General features: G+C 36.8%; 1 protein-coding gene across 7 annotated transcripts in view; it reads right to left on the reverse strand.

The window, feature by feature from the left end:
* Positions 1 to 18009, reverse strand: part of EIF4G3 (eukaryotic translation initiation factor 4 gamma 3) — a 391513-nt gene that overhangs the window by 21670 nt on the left and 351834 nt on the right. For all 7 annotated transcript variants that reach the window (XM_036862726.1, XM_036862730.1, XM_036862729.1 and 4 more), the window contains 5 exons: positions 17421 to 17539; positions 13306 to 13478; positions 7858 to 7983; positions 6602 to 6683; positions 4343 to 4441 (listed from right to left, as the gene is read on the reverse strand). In XM_036862726.1, coding sequence (XP_036718621.1) covers positions 4343 to 4441; positions 6602 to 6683; positions 7858 to 7983; positions 13306 to 13478; positions 17421 to 17539 — 599 coding nt within the window. The remainder of the gene's footprint in view (positions 1 to 4342; positions 4442 to 6601; positions 6684 to 7857; positions 7984 to 13305; positions 13479 to 17420; positions 17540 to 18009) is intronic.

Consider the following 18009-nt stretch of genomic DNA (forward strand, 5'->3'; position numbering starts at 1 on the left):
GAGCAATTTCAATTGCCCTGTTTCCAAGTTCACTGACTGATTCTTCTGCCTGCTCAAACCTGCTGTTGAAAGAGTCTAATTTTTCATTTCAGCTATTATCATTTTTCAGTTTCTACTTGGTTCCTTTTTATAATTTCTACCTCTTTACCAGTATTCTCAACTTGTTCAGTTCATCATTCTGATTTCCTTTATTTCTTCGTCCATGGTTTTCTTCAGCAACTTGAGCATATTTAAGTCAGTTAAAGTCCTTGTCTAGTATTCCCAATGTTTGGGCTTCCTCAGGGATGCTTTCTGTCATTTTCTTTTTTTCCCCTGTGAATGAGCTGTATTTTCCTGTTTCTTTGAATACTTTATAATTTTTTGTTGAAAACTAGACAGTGTAATGTAGTAAGTCTGGACATCAGATTCTCTCCCTCACCCAGTATGATGTTGCAGTCATCTGTTTAGTGACTTTTAGACAAGGACTATATTCCTTCTCATATGTGGGTACTGAAGTCTCTGATCCATTATCTCTGCAGTCAGCCAGTGACCTTTCAGAGATTTCAGTGAATGCCTGGATCCAATGAGAAAAAGAGAGGGGTGTGGGGGCGTGGGGAAGACATAAATGTGTTCTGTTTAAGTTCTTTGACAGACCCCATCCAAGAAGTTGCTTCAGGGTGAGGAGCTGAAACGACATCAAGGTCCTGCACAAGATACTTGGTGAACTGCTAGGCAGGTTAAAAGACACAACACCAATCTTCAGAGGACAAGGTCTTTACTGCTCAACATGGAGCCAGAAAGAAGGTGCTACTGTCTCCTCAACTGTCTGTCACAAAGCTGGGGGCTGATAGCTTTCTATGCAAAACACCAAAATCACTGGAATTTACCAGACTCTTTTTTTCATCAAGCATCCTCCTGGTGTTGGTAGTGCATGTGTTCCACTCCATAATTCCAAAATAGCTGATTCTAACAGACCTTCCCAGCTCAATAGTTGTTGCAGTGGAGGGACTAATTCTGGACCTTCTTACTACATCATCTTCCCTCCATCCATACACTGATCTTTAAATTTTAAATTAACCTTACATTCCTGTGATAAAACCTACCTGGTTATGATGTATTATCCTTTTTATATACTGTTGCATTTGATTTGTGAAGATTTTGTTGACAAGATTTTCTCTGTGTTAATTAGGAATACCGGTCTATAGTTCTCTTTTCTTGAAATGCCCTTGATTTTGTTATCAATTTAATGTTGGCCTCACAGAATGAGTTGGAAAATAAGTCTCTCCTGTTCAATGATTTGGAAGAATTGGTGTAGAATTCTTTGCAGAATTGGCATTATTTCTCCCTTAAATGTTGGGTAGAATTCATCAGTGAACTCACCGGAGCCTGGAGTTTTCTTTGTGAGAACGTTAACTATTTCAATTTCTTTCATAGATATTCAGGTTATCTATTCTTCTTCTTGAGTCAGCTCTAGTAGTTTGTGTCAAGAAATTTACTCACTTCAACTAAGTTGATGTATTTATTGGCATAAACATTATTCGCAAAATTCTCTTACCTGTTGTTATGTGTAGAATCTACACAATGTCACCTCTCTCATTCTTTTTATTAGAAATCTGTGCCTTCTCTTTTTTATTTTTCCTGATTAGTCTGGCTAGGGGTTTATCAACTTTATCTTTTCAAAGAACCAGCTTTTGACTTCAGTGACTTTTCTCTACTGTTCTTCTGTTTCACTGACTTCTGCTCTGATTCTTGTTATTTCCTTTTTTCTATTTACTTTGAGTTTTATTTGCTCTTCCATTTTCTAATTTTGTAAGGTTGAAGCTGAAGTTACTGATTTGTGACCTTACTTGTTTCCTACATACAGGTGTTCAGTGCTAAAAATTTTACTCTAAGTATGGCTTTAGTTGCATCCCACAAATTTTGATGTGTTGTGTTTTCATTTTCATTCAGTACAAAATATTTTTAAAATCTTTTATGATTTCTCGTTTGACTCACGGGTTATTTAGAAGTGTGTTATTAAGTTTCTAAATATATGTTGCCCTTATCCTTAAAGGTTAGTTTATTTGGAAGTCAACTCTAGATTAACTGATATTTTCTCAGCACTTTAAGATTATTCCAGGACTTCCCTGGTGGTCCAGTGGTAAAGAATCTGCCTTACAATGCAGGGGACACGGGTTCGATCCCTGGCCAGGGAACTAAGGTGCCACGTGTCATGGGGCAACTAAGCCCATGCGCCGCAACTACTGAGCTCGTGCGCCTCAACTAGAGAGCCTGCGTGCTGCAAACTACAAAGCCCACACGCTCTGGAACCTACACGCCACAACTACAGAGCCCATGCACCCTGGAGCCTGTGCGCCACAACTAGAGAGAGGCCTGCGCTCCGCAACAGAGAGCCCGCGCGCTTCAATGAAAGATCCCATGTGCCTCAACTAAGACCCGATGCAGCCCCCCCCCCAAAAAAAAAAAGATTACGCCACCATCTTTCATTGTTATCTATGTATACTTTGATAACAATTGGCTTCCATTGTTGCTATTGCAAAGTCTGCTTTTCCTTTGTAGGTAATGTGCTTCTTCTTTCTAGCTACTTTAAAATCTTTTTTTGCTTGTTTTTGATATTATGCAGTTTCACTAAAATGTAACTATCCTATGAGGTATACATGTGCTTTCTATATAGATTCATATATTTTTCAGTTCTGGAAAAGTCAGCCACAGTGTCTTCAAATATTGCCTCTTCTCCATTCACCCTATTTCCCCTTCTAGGACTCCAATTGGACACATGTTAGACTTTCTCATTCTATCCTCTAAATTTCATAACATCTCTTAGAATTCTGTCTAGTTTCTTCTCCTTCTTTTTTTATATCTGCCCAGTCATTTTGACTACTCTCTTCATGTTTGCTCATTTTTGTGATTCCCTCTTTTTAAAATAATGTTATTTTATATGCTGAGTGATGATTCCATTATCTCACGTCTTTGGAGTCTAAATCTTGCACTTATTGTCTGTTTACTGTCACTCATGGTTACCTGTTTCGTTATACGTTAAATGAACTCTAAGTATTAACTCATATATTTAGATAATGTTAATTTGTAGAAAGTAAGAGCTTTATAGTTCTTGAGTATAGTTTTCTCCAAAGAGCATTTTGGTTTGCTGCTTCTTGGAGCCAGGGTAATATTGAACTAGGACCATTTCAACATCTTCAAGATCTCTGGCAGCGCTTATAGGCAACACACCCTTTACATGTGCTTACTGCTCAGAGTCGATTTCATCTTTGGCTTTTTTCCCCCTTATTCGTTTTGTTACTTGGGAATTTCTTCCACTTTTTATAAGCCCAGCTATGCAAGATAAATTATGCCTTATGTAGGTTCTTATTATCATGGCAGGAGTGCTCCTCAGTGTATCTAGACTACAACCAAAAGGAAGCTAAAGTCCACAGTTAACCTAATGTCTTTATCCAGCTTAAATATATCCAGCTTAAAATATACTTAAAGTCATTTTCAGATTGCTTTATTATTTTCTTTTTACCTAAGAGTGATTTTTTTCTTCTTATTGCCGATTTTGTTGGCTGTCTTAGCATTTATTTTCCTCAGGTATTTTAGGATTCTGACTTGCAGGATCATTTTGAGAGGAAGTTTTTTTGCTTTGTCACTCTTCTTTTTATGGTTGCCTCTATTTGATCCTCCACAATTCTTTACTTAGGACCAGATCATATTGACTATGGAGCCTTCTGCCTTGTTGTGGATTTCTGAATCCAGTTACCAAGTCAGTAGGCAGCTTAGCTAAGGTTCTGCCTATAAGACTATATCTACTTCCTTGTATTTATTTATCGAGTTTCCACTCAGTGACATGCAGTAAGCCTGTCTCCAATCTTCTACCTTGAAAGGGGCATCTAGACCCTATTACTCCACAGAAATAACTTCTAACTGTCTCTATTTGCTTTCAGACCCAGAGCTCAGAAGACTTGCTGCTTTAGCCCTATTAACCCTGCTTTATTTATCAATTTCATTTCTGGTTCATGGAGACGTGTAGCTTGCTTTCTAAGTGTGGCTAAGTCCTTAAATTTTTCTTTTCTTTTTTATCTATCATCTAATGAATGCAAAGACAAAAAGCTACGATGTTGTTAAAAGTTGCCTGGTGAGAATCGTGATTGATTCTGACGAGAGATCAGAAAATATTTGTCCGTAGGAATCACAAGGTTTTTTTTGGGTAAAGTGGCTTTAAAGCATGGACTTACCATGACATCTTGACCATGATTCCTATTTTGGTCTAATTTTAATAACTGGAATACTAGTACAAATACCTTTATCTCCTCTAAGAAACAGACCAACTACGATCAAACAGGAAGGTACAAGCCTTGCTCTTACTCACCTGCTCCAAGAGAAAATTATGTACATCTTCCCCTTCTGGTAAAAATTCCTTCCAGCTGAGGTCAGCCTCCCTCCATAAGGCTCCCACTTTCTTATGGCTCTAAAACAGAGATTAAGTCCAATCCATTTACTTTTACATTGGAAGGAGAAAAAGAAGTCAAGAGTACAGAAGTTTGAAGGAAGGCTAAAAAACTGAAACTTTTCCTTGCTGATATGAAGTTAATTTCTTAGGACTCTTAGCTTTCAAACTGAGATGTCTGAATGTTCATAAATGTAATGGTAAATGAAGTACAGTTGCTTAACGTTCAATAATTTCTTCTACCAGATGACTAATCTGGGGATCTGCAAGCTGGTGTTTGGGGTTTATGAATATAATCACCTAAAAAGAATCCAATTCACAGAGCTTATAAATTCAAAACTGTCTCTTTTCCTGGAGAGTGCTATATGCATCTGCTATTAAAGCCATTCAATAAGCCTCCCTGGAGTCCCTCTTCAAAGTAGATTATGATTATGCTACCTAACATGAGAATGACTACGGAAGTCATTGCTCCTGATCAAGGAATGAGAATTATTTCAAGGGCAAGAAAAAGTGGAAGGTTGAGCCCAAGAAACAACAGAGAAGAGCTGCTGTCAGGTGGAAAACTGATGAGGAGTTACAAGTCCACTGCCTGAACAAAATCACAGTGATAAAGGAAAATGTCAGGCTTTGAGGCTGCAACTGTCATCTAAGGAACATGTACTAGTTATTTCACAGACTAACTTGCCCAAGGTATAGCTGATAACCTGGCAGAGTCAGGATTTAAACTCAGGCTAATTCCAGAGCTTATATTCTATGAGAATTTTGTTTTAGTTAGGAGAAGTGAGAATTTGCTTTCTGTTTATACAAATAAAAGTTAACAAGAATTTGAATTTTAAGGACTAAAGTCAAGTAGGTAGAAGAGGAGAAAATTCTGGAGCTACAAATTAGGGTTCAATAAAAACTTTAGTGCCATCAAGCAAAGAATATTAAGAACAAATAGATAATCAACTAGAATTAGAGACGAGACTGTTTAGTACACCTATCTATGAATAACTATTACACAAATAAGCATAATAGTTTAAGTCAGAAATCACTCCAAAATTTTCATACGTGAGTTGTTTTGTTTTGACGTTTCTCACCCCAGGAGTTACATCACCTTTGTGAAGCTACACCACTTTCCCAAACGTCTTAGACCTCTAATATAGCACTGACACTCTCTTTTGAAACTATTGGTTTAGATTTGTTTGTCTCCCTCTCCAGTCTATAAATTCTTTGAAGGTTTAGCTATCTTTGCAGACTAAAATCCTAGCATAGAGCTTTGCAGAGAATTATGCAGTATTTATTAAACTAAAATAAATGCAACTTTAAGATAGAAATTCACAATCCTGCAGAATCATTTTTACCACCTATTTCTTTTTTTGCCATTAAAAAATTTATTTTATTGAAGTATAGTTGATTTATCATGGTGTGTTAATTTGCTGCACAGCAAAGTGATTCAGTTATACATATATATACATTATTTTTCACATTCTCTTCCATTATGGTTTATCACAGAATATTGAATATAGTTCCCTGTGCTATACAGTAGGTCCTTATTGTTTACCCGTTCTACATATAATAGTTTGCATCTGCTAATCCCAAACTCCCAGTCCATCCCTCCCCTACCTCCCCCACCCCCACCCCACCCTGGGAACCAAAAGTCTGTTCTCTATGTCTGTAAGTCTGTTCCTGTTTCGTAGATAAGTTCATTTGTGTTGTATTTTAGATTCCACATGTAAGTGATATCAATATGATTTTTTTTACCACCTATTTCTAATCAGATTACCTAGCCTGTGATCCAAAAATATTGTAAAATTAATCATTTTATGAATCTTATCTTTCTCTGAAAGCAGAGGAGTTTTAATTGAAATCTATTAAAAAGTATAAATAATATAGCCATTTTGTTTCAAGAGAAGATAAAATCATTAGCCACAAATAAAATACATCTTGAGATTCTTTAGAATTGTACCAAATCTGAGATTAGATAATTCTTTCCCAAATTACAAGAAAACAGAAGGACAAATATACCTTTGGAAGAAACTAGATTGAACCAGAAACCTCATTTTTTTTTTTTTCTTCAAATAATGGAAGTTAAGAGAGTTACATGCACAGTGATACCTAAGCTTTTCACGGATAACCCAAGATCAAAATCACTACACTTCCCAATAGGCTGCTAAATCCAACACTCAGTTTAACACTCACCATTTGTTTGCATAGAAGGTGCAATATTTCAGAAAGCAAGACTCCAGCTCTTCCAACAGGAAGTAAAGGTTTGCTAAATTCTCTGTAAAAGATAGGAGTAGTGATTAAGTACCTCTGAACAAATTCGCTGTTCTAGAACAGTATGCAAACAATGTGTGCCGAAAGAACAGATACTGTGCAACCTAAATAATACTGGGCAAGCCAAAATTCCAGAACATCTCTAAGTAATAATTTTCGGAAGTAGTTCAGAGACTTCAGGTTCACTTTACGCTTCATGGGGAAGCTGGAAAGAGACTTTAGAATTCCTGGGTTTTGCCTTTTTCTCTAACTGCTTCAGTGACAGAAGCAATGCAAAGATAAGTCTCACTTAACAATCTGTTTATTTACATGAGCTCCACCTTAAGCCGAAAGAAGAGAAGCACCTTAGGTAGCAGGGAGTTGTGAAGCTTAGCTATGAAGTGTTTTTAAGAACGGAAGCTTTTCTTTAGAATACAGATGAAACAGAAAGGAACCAATTTTCTCACAGTCTATATCAGTACTTCCCAAACTGTGTTCCACAGGATATCAATAATTATTCCTCAAAAAACGATTCTACAGTCAATTAAGTGAAGCACTGCTGACTTAAACAAAGCTAAAGTTTTTATTCGTTGCTTGGTTTTACTATAGGATTCTCATAACCTTTAATGTGCTATAATACGCTTTGTGAATCTCAAAGAAAAGGGACACAATAGTATGTAGAGTTTGACTATGTGAACAGCTTTGGGGGAAATACTAATGTTTTGAAGAAGAGTTTGGGAAATACTAGTCTACACAATGTAGCAACAATTTCCCACTCATGTCCAAATCTAGAAATGCCTAAGAGCTCAGCTCCTTTTAAAACAACCTGAGCATGTGCTATGCAGGTACCACAGTCTGAAAGTTACTATGTGGAACTATAACTTCTTACAGCATTGGAGCAATGAGAGACATAAAAGTCAGATTAACATTAAGCTTCCAGGAGCAATCACCTTCCAATTACATGATTCTGGAGCCATATCTAACCTTAATGGACCACAGGGCTATTATATCCCCATCACTTCTCCAATTTAGAAAAATATAACATTTTTATACTGAAATTAAAAGTCTTAAAGAGCCACAGGCTGCGTGTGAGAGTCTTCAAAAGCACTACAGCAAGAGCACTATGCTAGAAAAAGCCAGCTGGTAAGCTCTGAGTCATTTTAACTAGATATACATCAAAAGAAACAAGTATAACTTACATGATAAGTTCTCTCATGGAGATTCCGCCTTCTTTTAACATGGGGGTCACCAGTTCAGCAAGGTACAACCAAATATGGGGAATATCAATGGCCATGTCATCTGCCAATTCCAATGTTTCTGAAAAACTGAAAAAGAACAGGAAAAAAATTCACATGCAAATGTAATTCAAAAGTTAACATTAAATAAACAGACCAAAAACCAGTCAACAAATACCTATTAAACAACTACTATGTTCGGTACTGTTCTAGGCATCAAGTAAACAAGTTTTTGCTCTCAAAGAGCTTATATTAGTGTGGGGAGGAAAACAAAACAACCAAAAGCCTATTTGCAGACAGGGCTAATTCTCTGAAGAACATGAACTATGGTACTAGGCTATCCCTAGAGGGTGATCAGAAAATACCTCTGTATGGAAGTGACATCTGAAAGACTTAAATGATGAAAATGGGGCAGTTATATGATGTTCTAGGGTAACAAGCTATTCTATTTACTCCCCCACTATAAATAGTTCACCACAGTTGAGTATCATATCCTCTGAGTCAGTCAGAAGCACTGACTAAAAACTTAGTGTAATGCAGACCAGACACAAGGAGAAGAAAAGACAAAAATCCTTGTCACTGAGGAGCTTACAATGGGGAAGATAACTGGATGGATACAAAAGAGCCTGACAACATTACTCTATAACATCGTCATTATGACATGTTACAAACTGTTCGACCTCTAAAGAAAAGCTAATGGTTTCAGGCTTTCATGCTATGGAATATTTCTCAATGTGAAGTAAAATAAATGGAATTTCTATATAAAATTTAGAAACACCAAATACAAAACATCAGCACAGTCTTATTTAGGCTGAAAATCATAGCTATTCATTTTAAGTATAAAAACATAACTCAAGACTTTGTTAATCGTTCCAATATAGAGCACATTAAAAAGTCCAAAAACAAAAGTGAATTAAACTATAGGAGACATATACATAATTACAAGGAAATACACATAATCAGAAGGAAAGGGCGAATGAATGAAGGGGCCAAGAGCAGGTGGTATTAGTCTTCCTATCCTTTTAGATCTCTGCACACATAAAATGTGTGCTTTTTCACTGCAATTCCAGTTTCTAGCCAGAGTGTGCCATTCTTTTTACCTACCTCAGAGGCCTACACAACACTTTTTCACTTAAAAACTACAAGGCAGGGTCCCTTCTCCTGAAGGTGCCATTTCAAAACAATTGGCAGCTCAGCCACATTATCTAACTCTGGGCTTCATGAATCCTTAATGACAATTTTGTGACCTCACAGCTTGCAATTATTTGACATCTATTTGCTATACAACAGATTCTTGACTGTTCCCTCATTATGTCCACTTTCAGCTCGGTTAATGTGCCAATGATGGAACATCATCTGGCCGGGCTCCAGGATTTCTGGGTTGATCACCTGTAATGCCTATTCATGTTCCATGGGTTAGCGGTATAGATTAAACTGTTTAATGAGCCCATGAGACAACCGTAGCCGTCTTGGTCTTGCAGCAATGTATCTGCTCTTCTTTTCATCTCATATTACAACAAAGAGATACCCATATTCTTGCCCCGGTTTTCTACTTTCTTGATTAGTCAGTTTATCATGGTATAATTTGCAGAACACAATCACTGATCAAATCCATACTGCTGATAAAAAAAAAATATTTGGCTGAACATAGGATATCTGAAGCAAAAGCTTGTAAGAGACTTATTTCTCTTCAGATTTACAGTTCCTAAATCCTTTTGTACGATTTTAAAAGAAAAATCCTAGGTGTGCAGAAGCTGCTAGATAATTATCTTTATGTCTTTGGACTACTACCTAGCCTGTAACAATGCCTTGCATAATATATTATATATATTCTGAATGTATATTATGCCTTACATAATATACATTCAGAAGCTGGCTGAATAAATGAAATAGAGCTACACCGTAGCCTTGCTTCTTGGTACGTAGTGACCACCACGCCCACTAAACTGCACTTCCGTGAGGTCCACAGGTGGGACTTAGGACATCCCTTCCCCCATTTCAACTACAGAAACTCTACTTTTATTTACTTTATATATTGGGTTCCTGTCTAAAATTTAATTAAAGAAAGCAATACATTGTTAAAAGTTAGAAATATATTTTTTAATTCAGTAAAGTTCTGATTAGACATCTGCTAAAAAGGCAAAATAATCTACCGCAATTGGAAATGATATTGTCAAGCAGCATCTTCTACAATTTGCATTATGGTAACTTAATAAAAATATAAATCTTACTGTAGATAATCAAAGAAGAAAGAATGAAGACATCTCAAAATTAGACTGGTCAAGTATTATTATGACTGATCATTAGAGAATCTAACTACAGGTAAAAGGAAGAAATAAATAAAAAGGTTTAAAAAGCCAGTACCATCTTCAAAGGAATACCACAAAAGAGAATATTTAAACTAAATCTTACCTATGTGAGCAAATGGGGTCTTCGCTTGCTAACTAGCACCTCTACCATTTTGCATATGGAACTTAGTCTGCTTGTCCATGTAAGTGCCAAATAGTATCTTTTTACCAAAGCAGAACTGCCTTAAGTGGCAAGAAAAGTTCCAAAAAAGTAATCAAAAAAGTTCCAAAAAAGTAGCCAAGGAGGAGATAAGAATTTCCTTTCCAATAAGCATCTCCCAAAATGAAATATTAATATATCAAGATTCCTTGAAGGGCACATATTTTATGTCTCTAGTCAACTCCAATTTTTACTGTCCTGTTTTTCATTTGTTTATTACACTTTCAAAGAGATTCCAATTCCATGGTGAACAGTGAGCTACACTCAACTACCTTTAGTAGACAGTTTTTAAAAAGAAGTCTTCTGAGGCCATGATATTAAATGACTGTACCACACTATTTGAAATGCACCTAACACAGTAATGTGCCCACGTACCTACCTATCTAATCTGCATCATAAAGTATTTAGATTCAAGTCCTGAAATTTCCAAGAGGATGGCTTGATGTTGTGGAAATGTTATTTATATACAGCAACTATTATGCTCAGAGTTGATACAGCATCTTGTAAGGAAAATTCCAAAGGATCTAAGCTTTATTTATAAACCACCTGACACAAAGAGCCTATCTGAAATTTCTGTCTAGTCTATCTTACTATTTAAGTAGCAGTGCATGCTTTGGGGAACTGTAGGAGAAGGGGCAGATTGACAGTTGGAGGTCTTCTCCTTTGTTTTCCAGAACCATCACAGCTTTAATGACTGCTCAGAAGTTGGCATCTAAGCAGTATCAACATCCAAGAAAGCTGACCTTGTGCTCCTCCACAGCGCTATGTAAGGACACAGATCTTTGGATACTGGGACTAAAGAGACAGAAGACAGGGCATTTCTGTGGCTCCAGTGAAATGTGCCTCTCTGGACAATATGATCTATTTATAACTTAGGCTTCAGAAGCAATTGGGAAACTACGATCTACTTGCAAGAAGGCTCTTGGTAAATAATAACCAAGAGGCTATCTCTTTGTTTCCACTGTGCCAGGCCTCTGCATTTAGGAAAGAACAGGGGTCTTCATAGGGCTCTTGGTCTAAGGATGGTTAGGTCTAACTAAGTATCAAAAGCTGGGCCTGAAGCCGCTGCATTATCACAAGCTGCAGAGGAAGGAGGGACAGAGAGAGATGAAGTAGTTACCGAGACACAGAATTGTTCATCTCATTTCTGGTCTAAATAAAAGGCTGTGGTTGTGGTTGTACTGCCATCAGCGGCGACAGCACCACCATGAAAGTGTGGACACCATGTCTGGATGTGACACTTTTTCCTCAGGGAATCCCACAAAGAGAAATGAAAATGTGTGAGGTAGCTTAGAAACCAAGCTAGCACCTCACAAGTTCAATTAAGGCCAATGAAGCTAGAACACACTCCTTTGAGGGCTTTCCAGGTATGAATCAACTTCTGAGTATAGTTTGAAGAGAGACAGAAAATGGTAAATAGTAATCTAGCATTCTCATTTCCAAAACTTGCTGGTGAATATATCATAGTATCTGGTAAAAAGCAAATATTTATAAATTAATATAATAGGTATTACTGAAACTATAGCTTCAAGTTGGCTAGGGGCAAAACTCAATGTGTGAGGCTGTAAATACCCTCATTTGCTCTTATTATTTACACTGGCTGGTTACTGGAGTGAATCTCATATATCTCTTTTAAAACTGAAAAAACATCCTGGCTTTTAAAGGCCAACAACGATAGCAACTTTTGCCAAAGTTTCTTACTAATAAGTTAACTGGGTCAGATGGCCTTAATCTAGTCAAGTCACTGAATCAAGAGAAATCTAGCTCATTGCTGAAGGATAACTTCTTAATGATCCTAGGAACAAATATACATCTTCTGGGACCTTGAGGACAATGTCATCATTCCTTACAAAATCAAATGAATATTCCTAAGTACATTCGACCTTGGCATTTAATGGTTACACTATTCTAAGAGGTTGGCCATATTTGAAAGATATACAGTGATCACCAGCATTTAATTTACAAGAACACAAAAAAGATTGGCAAAGAAGACTTACAATGAGAAAAATAACTTAAATAGTGCAGAATTCTTACGGCCATCCCGCTCAACGAGCATATACCCCGAGTGAGTATGAGTTGTGAGATTTATCCCATCTGACATTTATCCTTCAGGAGGTCTTAGTTCCTTTTCTCTTAGAAAGTGGGTACCTGTCAGTCCTGGGTGTGGTTCTATGTTTACCTTTGCACAACATGGCTCCTAAAACAAAATTTTTTACCATATGCAATTTTCGCCTTAAATATTGATTTTAGAACATAAGCCTGGGCAAGATTCTGTGATTGTACCACAAAGAACCTGACCCATGCATTTGTGATGATCACAAAGATAATCAGAACCTGATCCAATACGGATATAACACAAGTGACAGCCAGACTTCATCAAACCAGCCATCAAGAGAAATCATAATGAAACCAACTTGGAATAAACTATGTCATTAACAACTTGGGAGTTACATATGCTTCTATGGGGGTACAGTGAACAGACAAGCACTTCCTGTCCAAAATGAACCAGGGTTTACTGAAAGAATAAGGCTTTTAGGTTTAAGTTAATTTTCTCACAAAGAAAAGCTTTTTCCTAGAGAACATGCAGGGGTTTACATATAAATGGGCTGATGAGCTCAGAGCTTCCCGACAGTTAAGGGCGTCTCTGCTATCTTACCTACATCATAATATATGTCTAACAACTAGATACAGAAAATCAGAAAATAACCATTATGCCCTAGCACAATCTATACAATGCCATCATATCAACCAACATATTATCAATATAATATACATCAACATATTATGGTAGATACAGTTTTAATCTACGGAAACAGCTAAACACTTAAAAAGATATGTACTTTTAAAATTAAAGACTACTTAAGAGCCTAGTAACTGAATACCACTCTTGAGTAGGATACCGACCCTTTGAAAAAGTCCTGTTTGCTGAGTTTTTCTGACTGCACCAGCTGATAGAGTAACTGGCCCATGTGATCCCTGGTGATCTGGCTCCTTTCCAGGGTGGACTCCACACCCATTCTCACAAACACATATAGCAGGCCCTGGGCATTCAGCTCTTCCACACACTGCATGGCTTCCTGTTCAAATAGCAAATAAAAGCTTACTCCAAAATATGGATAGAATTACCAGAGTGTAAAAATAAGTTTAAAATCTTTTACTTATGACAAAGTCAGTAAACAACTCTAAGAACAAGACAGTTTTCATATATATATGTAGTTAAACATTAATATAGCTCAGTAAAATGCAGGCTAATATGGGCAATATTATTAGGCATATTTAAAAATAATAGTGCATCTTTATAAGGCTAACGTGTTTAGAGTAACAATTTTATTAAAGATCACTCAAAGGACCAGAGGCAAAAATGTATTTTTCTACACAATATTTACCTATATTATGATCATTTTAAAACTGGAAATGGTATATTATGAAATAATATTTAAATAGAAATTCAATGTCATGATTCAAAGGCCTTAATGTGGCAACTGAGGTAATTCTGTTTGGGTATGTAATATTTGCAAAATCTTCAATGAAAAATGTCTTCCTTCATAGTAAAGTTGACATGGTTAGCTGAAGTACTAAAAACGTTTTAGGAAGATCTTGGGATGTGGGGCTTGTAAACTGGTCCTTACCATGGGATGATCTAGCTAGGTCAATATCTTTGATCTGGAGGATAAAAGCCTGGCAGCCAGGGTCACTGAATCACCAATACAGCAGTGTGCCTCCCTGCGCTCAGCTACCTCAACTTTGTCTGAGTCCAAAATCCTTTGGTTCAACATCTGAAGAGAGTAGCTCTTCTGAGGGGGAAGATGCATGTGAGAAGGGCAGCCTCCTGACTGAAGAAGGGAGTAAGGCATATCTGGGTGTCTCACTGCTATTTTATTTCCCCTCTGCTACTTTATTTAATACCTCCCACATCAATTTTTTATCTAAAAAATTTTCAAACTATAGAGAAATTAAAGAATAATACAAGGTACACCTGTATACCTTTACTTCAATTTAGATTCATCAGTTGTTAGCTTTCTTTCTCTTCATATATCCAAGAAATTTAACATTCATACAATAATGTCAACAAAAATATCTGATATATAGTACATATTCGAATTTCCACAATTGTCCCCAAATGTCTAATATAACTTTTTTTTGTTGTTGCTCTAGGATCCAACTGAAACCCGACATCACATGTCATGATGTCTCTTCAGACTCCTTCTTTTTGGCCTTGCTGTGCGGCTTGAGGGATCTTAGTTCCCCAACCAGGGATTGAACCCAGGGCCCTAGCAGTGAAAGCTCCAAGTCCTAACCACTGGACCATCAGGGAATTCCAATTCCCGCTTTAGACTCCTTTAGCCTAGATCAGTCCTTTCTCTTTTTTGTCTTTTTATGACACTGGTACTTTTGAAACAACTGTCATGTAAAGCTGTTTCTTACATACACTTTTAACCAATCAATCCTTCTGTTTCCAGCCCCATCTGCACCTCACGCACATTCATGGTTTGCTCAGTAAATTACCATTCATCCTTCTAACTTCCAGAATGCTGCTGCCCTCTATTCCTTATGCTCTTTATCCTTGTGGGTTTTTACCTCATTTTAAGCCTATCATCGTCATTAAAAGACCTTTCCAGGAGAGAGTAAAAATGAATGCAAGTACTCAGTGCTCAGTACTAAACCTGAAGTGACTAAGTGTCTTCCAGTGAGTATTTAGTCACTGAATCTGCCTACCAGGCCAACTAACTACATCATGGAACTTCTAATGAGAAGCTTCTAATTTCACAGCAGTTCATAATCTTACCCTTCTCCCTGATTTTCTAACGGTTTGATTCTTGTTTTTGGGCTCTCAGCTGAAATGACACCTCCTATAGTCCCTGTGACCGCCCAATCACCAGCTATCATACCACCTAATTTTACTTCTCTGTACTATAACATTGTTTTTTTGTAGTAGTTGTTTATTTATTTTTAGGGCAGCTTTGTCTGTATCTCCCACTAGAACATAAACTCCATAAAAGAAACATAAAAACAGACTATGTTGTTCACTACATATACTACAGTATTTCCAGGAAGTACTCCTTAAAATGTGGCTGGCACATTTCAGGTACTCAATACATATATGTATCACATAGGCTAAAAACACAAGATGTGGAGTCAGACGAACGAAGGTTTGAACCCTGGCTCTGCCACTTACTTACTATTGTATGAGTTTAGGGATGTAACTTAATCTCAGCTTTGACTTCCTATCATAGGGTTACTATGAGGATTGCATATAATATGTATATATTGATAGAAGCACTTGGCACATTGCCAAACACAAAACAAAGGCTCAATAAATATTAATTTATATTAGCACCTATTAAAATATTAGGGAAAAAAACTTCCTTAGAATGAGCTCTGTAAACCTTTAGCATGAACACTAATACCCTAAAGGTAATAAGAAAAAGTATAGTTTATGCTCTGAAGCTAGAAGCCTGGATTTGAATCCTGAGTCTACCACTTACCAGCAGTATGACCTAGAGCAAGTTACTTTACATCTTTGCACCTCAGTTTCCTTATTGTAAAAATGGCTATCATAATAATATTAATGTCTGGATGGTATTATGCAGATTAAATAAACTAATACACATAAAATATGGAGTAGCACCTGGCACATAGTAAGTCCTCACTACGTCCAACATTATCACCTGGTTCTTATTGCCACTCAGCAGCAGAGCTGCCTTGTACAATGCATAATGACATTCATGAGTCATAACTGACTCTGTCCCTTCCGTAGTGCAGGCTTGGTCTAGGGCTAAAGAATCTTCAAAGGGTCCTCCTGTTGCACCTAACACCTAAGTGTTACGAAGGTCTTTTTCTTCCTAAACCTCCAGTTCATCACAGGGTCCTACTTTTCCTCTTTCAAAGTATTTGTTGCTCACTGACTTTGTATATCCTTTAAATTATTTCTAAAGACAATCTCTACTGCTTTCTTCCTTACTGTTTCTGTTTTTCATTTTTTCTTAGTCTTTCCATTTTCTTCTTTCGCATTTCCCTACTTCCACATAAGAAAAAAGCTGTGCTGCCAATTTGTAAGAATACTCCTCATTTTCCAGGAATCTATCAAATCACAGTATATGAAGTCAGTTCTTTGGCTCATTCCAGCTAATGTTCACTTATTTTTGTTGCATTTCCAAGGGTTTCTGCAAAGTACTCCTCTCCAACTCGCTCATGAGCAAAACTTCTTCCTACTTCTTGTAAATTTTGGACAATTTCAGTAAGCTTTTGCCAAAGCAAAAGTAGTTAATGTATCTGACAAATATTTTAACAGATAAGCCTTTGCTGACTCCAGATCCCTAAACTAGGCCTCATTATATGATCTCTCCTAAGACCCTATAGGTCTACTACAGTTTAACTATTTATGGAATTTATCTGTTTATGATCTGTCTCTACCTTAAGACTATAGGGCTCGTGAAGTCAGGCAGTATGTATATCTTATTCACTGCTATCTTAAAATGAAGATCAAGGTGAAGGTTAAGGTTAAAGAAGGGCAAATGGAAAGCCACATCTTGAAATGTTTCACTTTGGCTGTCTGACCCTGGCATATTACTTACTCTTTTGTGCCTCAGTTTTCCACTTACGAAATAAAGAAAAAGTAATGTCAGCTGTACTTTAAAGTTAATATGAGAATGATGATAAAATGATTGTAAATATAATGACAGGTAATATATAAGGAGCCAGGAATTCCTCATAATGATAATGTGTTGTTTTTTGTTCATCAATATCAAAGTCAATTTGGTTAGTCCATAGTGGGAATGGATTGATGCCCGTTCTTCCTTCCTAACCATTGATCTTGTGAACTACAGTATCAATTTAAAAGAGAGTACTTGGCAGAAATGCATCAAAGTTGCGCAAACCGAACTGTGCAGGGCTTGGATTACTCACTCTAAGTCTCGTCAGTTCACAATAACTGATTTATACCAGAACCAAGTTCCTCTGTCTCTTGCCACAGGGCTTTCTGTGTTGTTGTTGCTTTCTTTTTTAAAAATTTCATTTACCTTAAAATCATTAATGTGTAGAAATTCATCAATGATAGATTTGGACTTCCTCTCCATCTCCTCCTCTGACAAGGCAGGCTTGTCAGGGACTGGCGTTGTTGGAATTTCTGGTTTCGTTACTAGTGAGGTTAAAAAAAGTGAGAAAGTAAAAACGACAAAAATTATCATTAAAATGGGAGGATCATGGTTGACAATATTTATGTGTTGTTACACTGTTTTTTTAGTAAAGGCATTAAAATAGGTACAAATTTGACAAAGCAAGCTACCTAAAAGCAGAATACAGAAACATTTTTTTAGAGTAGATATGCACTAAGTAACTTCATAATCCACAACAGCTACAAGGTATAGGGATATGATAAATTTTTATAATTAGAGTTTTGTTCCTTTCTGTATTTTTTTTAAATTGAGGTACAGTTGATTTACAGTAGTACATTAGTTTCAGGTATACAACATAGTAATTTAACATTTTTCTAGATTATACTCCATTTCCTTTCTGTATTTTGATTCCTCTCCATTGCTTCTATGATGGAGAGCACATGAGGCCCACACAATCGTGCACAGAGCTGCAGCCACACTGGCCTTTGGCAGT

Source organism: Balaenoptera musculus, chromosome 1 (genome assembly GCF_009873245.2).
Source record: "Balaenoptera musculus isolate JJ_BM4_2016_0621 chromosome 1, mBalMus1.pri.v3, whole genome shotgun sequence".
NCBI classification, from domain to species: Eukaryota; Metazoa; Chordata; class Mammalia; order Artiodactyla; family Balaenopteridae; genus Balaenoptera; species Balaenoptera musculus.